This window comes from Argentina silus (genome assembly GCF_951799395.1).
Source record: "Argentina silus genome assembly, chromosome: 6".
NCBI lineage: Eukaryota > Metazoa > Chordata > Actinopteri > Argentiniformes > Argentinidae > Argentina > Argentina silus.
In genome coordinates, this window is record NC_139660.1 from 14,951,498 (window position 1) to 14,957,200 (window position 5,703).

A 5,703-nucleotide genomic window follows, 5' to 3' on the forward strand; every position below is an offset into this window, starting at 1 on the left:
GTACTGGATGTGTGAATCCTATTGGATCAGTCAGATTTGCATGTATTTGTGCTCCACTTGTTAATTGATTATGTTTTAATCACAGCCCATCATAAGCTTATATATAATAAGGAGTCAGAATAACAAATAGATTAGCCCAGTTTGACAGGTGTGCCTGCCCACCCAGTTAGAAAGACTATGGTAAGCATTCATGGTTGTGTCTCTCTGCTTAATGCTGCCCTCTTGTGTTTGAATGTCATACTGCTGATCATTCAGTGCCTCTGTAGGGGGTAGAACGTCCTGTTACTATGTGTGCAAAGTGCTGGTGACTCAGAATACCTTTGCTTTTATTTCTGTAATTCTTACACACTTGAATGAACATTTGTGCCTCATAGGTAGCTGGTTACCCCTTTGTAAAAATGCACTCTCATTCCTTGTATAGGGCCTCCTCCTCTCAAAATGTAACCTTCATGATTAGACCACTATTTTACCCGAGCACTCTAGTCAGACATGTTCACATCCTTTGCACCTGAAGGGAGGGGTTTGACTTGGTTATAATGTTACTCATGATACAGCACTTGATGCTTTCCCCTGAAATGTGTCTGTACATTGTAGGCTGCATGTGCATTTGGTTGAAGCCACTCCAAAGTTTGTGGCTTTGTATTTCTGTGTCCTCAAGCTTGCCAATTCTTAAGGTGAGTAGTCACATTACACCAATACTCATTTGAGAGGTCTGCTCTGCAAATAAGACTCCACTACCACTGAATATAGCCTCAGTCTCTCCCCTCTCCCACACTTATTCAAAACTAAAAATGTTTTTCCCATAGATAAAAACTGGGAGGAGACATAAGTGCATGTGGAATGTTTTTTATATCATTTTGAAAACATTTACAACTATTCAAAGACAAAAAAAAGTTACAAACGGAATTGACCTGCAGTTTGCATCCATTTAAAAAATGTTACATAAATAAAACTCATATTTATAAATATCTCTTTTATAAACATATAAATAGTTTTTAAAACATAAATACATTTATGCAGGAATGAAAGTACATGAATGTACAGCAGCAGCGACAATATACAGCTTTGCGGTTTTTAGTTTTTACACCATTGTCCGCCATCTTGTAGTGTGTGTTGGTCTTTTTATGTTATACATATGGGTTTTAGCATTGTTGTCTCAGTCCTCAGTTATGCTGGTCATGGTGGCTTTTCGTACCGAAAATCCGTCACTTTGTAGGTTTTTCCTCAGGCGAGGACCAACTGAACCCAAGTTGTCCGAACCCATCGTCTGAATGCTCTGGAGAGAGAAGAGAACAATGGTTAGATGGAGTTCAAAATCTCAAAGGTCTCGTCATTCATTCCCTATGACAACTCTGCTTCAGATATTCCCAATAATCACCTATCATTCTTATTGCATAAGCTCTTAAAGGGATAGTTCACTTTTTTACACCCTATAGTCAGATGGTTCCTTAACCTGAAAGTAGTCCATGGGCTAGAAGAAACTTTAATCCATGGTTCAAAGCTGTTAAATTGCCACTACTAACTTCAGTTAACCTTAGCCACCGCAAAGAACAAATCAATGGGAGTGAATGGGAGTAGTAGACAAGTTCAACACTGCAAGTCCAAATCAACTCAAATGAACTTGGTTGGTAATTACTTTGAGGTGATTTGGCTACAAATATTGAACATTGTCTACTGCTCCCATTCACACCCATTAGTTTTATGTTAGCGGTGGCTAAAGTTAGCTAAAGTTAGTTGTGACTCTTAAAACAAATCTGAACCATGGATTACAGTTTCTCTTGGCCAATATACTACTTTCAGGATAAGAAAGCATTTGACTATAAGGTATCTTTAAGCTAAAGTGTGCCCTCTTCAAACTGACCTCAGAGGTCCTTGCCTCTCACACAACACTAAAGCGAACCCAGGTCCTACTTGTTGGTTAAGGAAGGAAACAGAGGCTGAAGAGACACACACACTTAGTCACATACAAACAGTTGGTGAGTCACAGTGTATGCAAGCACAACAACAAACCCCTGTTGAGATTTCACTGGCCACACAACCACACAGAGGCAAATCGCCCTGGGCTACCGTGTGTCACCTGGTTTCCTCATTACCTCATTCATTTCGGCAAAGAGGAAGGGTTTCCTGGAACACTTCTCTTGATACATGCTGCTAAGGGTGCTGTGTGTGTGTCTGTTTGTCTGTCTGTCTGTCTGATTGCCTCTCCTCTCTCTCTCTTTCTCTCACACTCATCAAAGACCTCACATGGCCACAATCCATTCTGTTTTTTGTTTTTTTTGTATCAATGGCTTTTGCTCTCACACTAAGATCGATGTTCTTATTGTCCACTTGTCACACTAGGCCCTCAGCCAACAGCTATGATTTCTTGTACTTAGATGAGTGATGAGTAGACTTCTAAAAGCCAATTGGAATGCTTCCCACAGATTTCAACCATTTCAAGAGGAAATCAGGAAATTAGATGTTGGTGACACACTGTTCTGCCATAAAATGATATTTCCTGCTTATGGGAATGCATACTGCGAACAGCAGATGGATGGTTTCCTTTCAATTCTAATTGGAGTACATTGTTCATACATTCAATCAAGAAGCGGGGTATTTGAGCTCAAACTTTGTTGCGTTCATTCATATTCCGTCTTGATAGATGGCCTACTTAAAATTGTAGTTGTATTTGTGAGTATTAGACCAAGTGCAATAATAATTTGCGCCTGTAGGCCTACTGATGACTATGAAGTGCCAGATTCGTATTAGTCAGTCATAGGGGGTCAGATGCAACATGTTAGCTGGTGACCTGTTGGTGACGTCTTACATCAGATTGACCTTTGACGCTATTACAGTGACCTCATCCCCTCTCCATCTACATATATGGTCATTGATAACTTTAAAATTTAGATTAGATTAGATTAAACTTTATTGTCATTGTGCAGAGTACAAGTACAGTAACCCACTCTTTCAGTTTATTGTCTGCTTTATGTTTCTCATCTGTGACGCTGAAGCACACAGGGGTTAGGAGGTATCTTATTTTGTACGATAGGCTACTGTAGTTGAGATGATCACTTCTATATGAATAAAATAACTACATTTCGCATGGAAATGGCGCGGGACGTTAGGGTACTTACCAACACGTTTCGCTGCTGCATCTTTAACAGCCCATGCCGCTAATGGTGCCTATCCTGTCCATCTTGTGTCCGAAGCAGCCGCTCCGGGGCGCAGATCCCGCTTTCTTGGTGCCCGGTTTGTGTCTCCGTGTGCTTGGCTGGTCGTTCAGGAGACGCGCCCACATGCCCTTGGCGCGAGTGTCCATGCGCAGGTCTCGCAGCAAGCGTACCCGGGAGCGCACGGATTCCAGCCTCCGCTCCCTCTCGCCCGACGCTAGGAACTCCGACAACTCCTCCCCAAGCAAACTTCTAAGAGACTGGAACACAGAAAAACGAGATACCCGGTATAAAAAACTCAATTATCCATCGAAATGACTTCGGTAATAAGCACGTTTGCAGAAAGCGCACCTCGTGATGATTCTGCTAAAGTGCTATGCTGTTAAATCTATGCCTTTAGAATATTAATTACCTGCTTTAGCAAGTTGGAGTAACGGACTGTTTATCCAACACTTACATAGAATGAAAAAAAAGCGATGGAATTTTGTTCATCTCATTCAGTTAATATATTTGTGCTGCTGTCTACACTGCACAACACACCATACACTCTCGTTGGGAGAAATAAAATGACAGGTCAGAATTCGTGTATAGCTACTGAATTGAAATGTCATCAAGTGCTGCAAAAACAAATCCTTCATGTGGGTGTGTGTTGAGCTTTGCCATGTTGGAGGAGACCACAGCGGTTGAATAACAAAGCGAACAATGCAATCTCTCACAATCATAAGTATTGTGGTTATTCCTTGGCTACTTGATACAGCGGGAAAGACAGGTGCATGCGGTGGTGTTCTTTGCAAATGGTCAACAGAAACGCATCACTCTCAAAATAAGTCATTCTGAAACGTCCGTATTTATCCACTTGATTTATTGTCACATCTTTGTAGGTTAGTTTGTGCGTAAATATTGAACGTTGCTCACGAGTTTTTAGTTATGAGTAGCATGTTGGTGGTGCGCTTTTCATCCTGCCAAACGGATGAGAACATTGTTATTCTAAATTATCAGTAGCCTAGCATACAATAAAAAATAGCGGTCTCTTCTCAAAAATACATTTCTTTATTTATGAAACGCTCATGCCAGTCTGGACAATGGTTTTGGGGGACAGTCACCGGGGACAGTCTCCTATGTTTCCTTGCGAGCGCATCTAGTTACGAGCGCGTGGGTACCAGCGGAGTCTAACATCGATTGCATTAGGCCTTAAAGTCTTCTCCTTTTTCGTGAAATAAGCCTTAGTTTCATTCCAATACGATTATGAAGAGAAACATGTAAAACAGTTTGATGTGTAAGTGTTTAAAATGCGATTAGAATTTAGCTGTCTAAACTGTCTTCAAATGAAACCCCCCCAAACGGACTACAGAAACAGGCAAGCGAGCAGAGAGCTATTGCAAATAATTGATAGTCTACATGCCCAAAACACTGTTCATTCACAGTAGTCTATCGATTGCTATTATGTCATTTGAAGAACCTGGCATAATATGAACCAGTTGAGAATTATCGCAGTGCACCATTCAAAATTGTCCTTAACAGAATTGCAATAGATCGGTCACAAATTGTAGCGCGCACATCAATAAAATACTCTCACCTTCTGTTGCGCCTGTGTTAAAGGCTTTGCCCCAGTCCTGACGGAAAGCAGGGTGATCATAAGTCCACAAGCCACCAAGTGCGAGATGTTCATCCTGACAAGTTTTGTAATTGATTCCTCTGTGCCGAAGTAGGCTATAGTAGGCCGATGTGGAAGGTATCGGTTGGTAACAAAGTTTCTTTGCTCCGTCTGTCCTTACTCCAAGCTTCTCAAGTGCTACTCTAACTCTGTGAATTACTACTCACGGCTTTATAGCCCGCTACTGGTGATGTCATGACAACCTGCGTAATGGTCTTCCCCTCCCTCCTATACCTTGCCAATTTTTTTTTCTGTATACCTGCGTCTTTGGTGAGCGCGTCATACAACATTATGAATTAAAATGAGACAAGCTCCGGTCGTTAAATTAAATTCATGAAAATGAATGAACGTACATATGTGTAATAGCATACAATGCGCAATGCTGGCTATGGACCGCAGTATACTGAATTTCTAGAAAATTAGGAATTGTTAATGTAATTCGCAACTGTTGACTCATTGGCAGACATATGAGATCACAGATCAGATGCCAGCCGCCCAATGCGAGGAAATGGGATTGGACAGTGGGTTCCAAAGAAATCAAGACCCAACTCGTTGGATGCAAAAGACTTTGTGGAATGATTAGCTTACTCATTAAGATTACTCTATCGAGGGGAACTCCAATGCAATTCTGTCTAATATGTGGACATCCTTGGTCATTTCACTGGCTAAAAACAACATTAATTCATGTTATCATCTACCATGTATACTTATTTACACAGTTGTAGCTCTTAATTTAATTTAGACTAATATGTCATTGTAAATCAATATCCATGACTGTGCGTAAATATGAAATTCTCAAGGACAGAATACTAAGAGCGCAGCGATATGAGCCCCAGACTAATGCACGAGCAAACGTGAATACGATATTGATTTAGGATATATTTTCCCTTTTCTCTA

The 5,703-nt window shown here is 40.9% G+C and overlaps 1 protein-coding gene across 1 annotated transcript; it reads right to left on the reverse strand.

Annotated features, from left to right (window-relative positions):
- Positions 1-1,022: 1,022 nt before the first annotated feature.
- On the reverse strand, positions 1,023-4,821 carry nppc (natriuretic peptide C; the record flags this gene model as incomplete). The annotated part of the gene is made up of 3 exons (XM_083672506.1): positions 1,023-1,276; positions 3,117-3,412; positions 4,729-4,821. The coding sequence occupies 2 exons, from the start codon at positions 4,819-4,821 to the stop codon at positions 3,140-3,142; spliced, it is 366 nt and encodes a 121-aa protein (XP_083528632.1). The 3' UTR covers positions 1,023-1,276; positions 3,117-3,139.
- Positions 4,822-5,703: the final 882 nt, after the last annotated feature.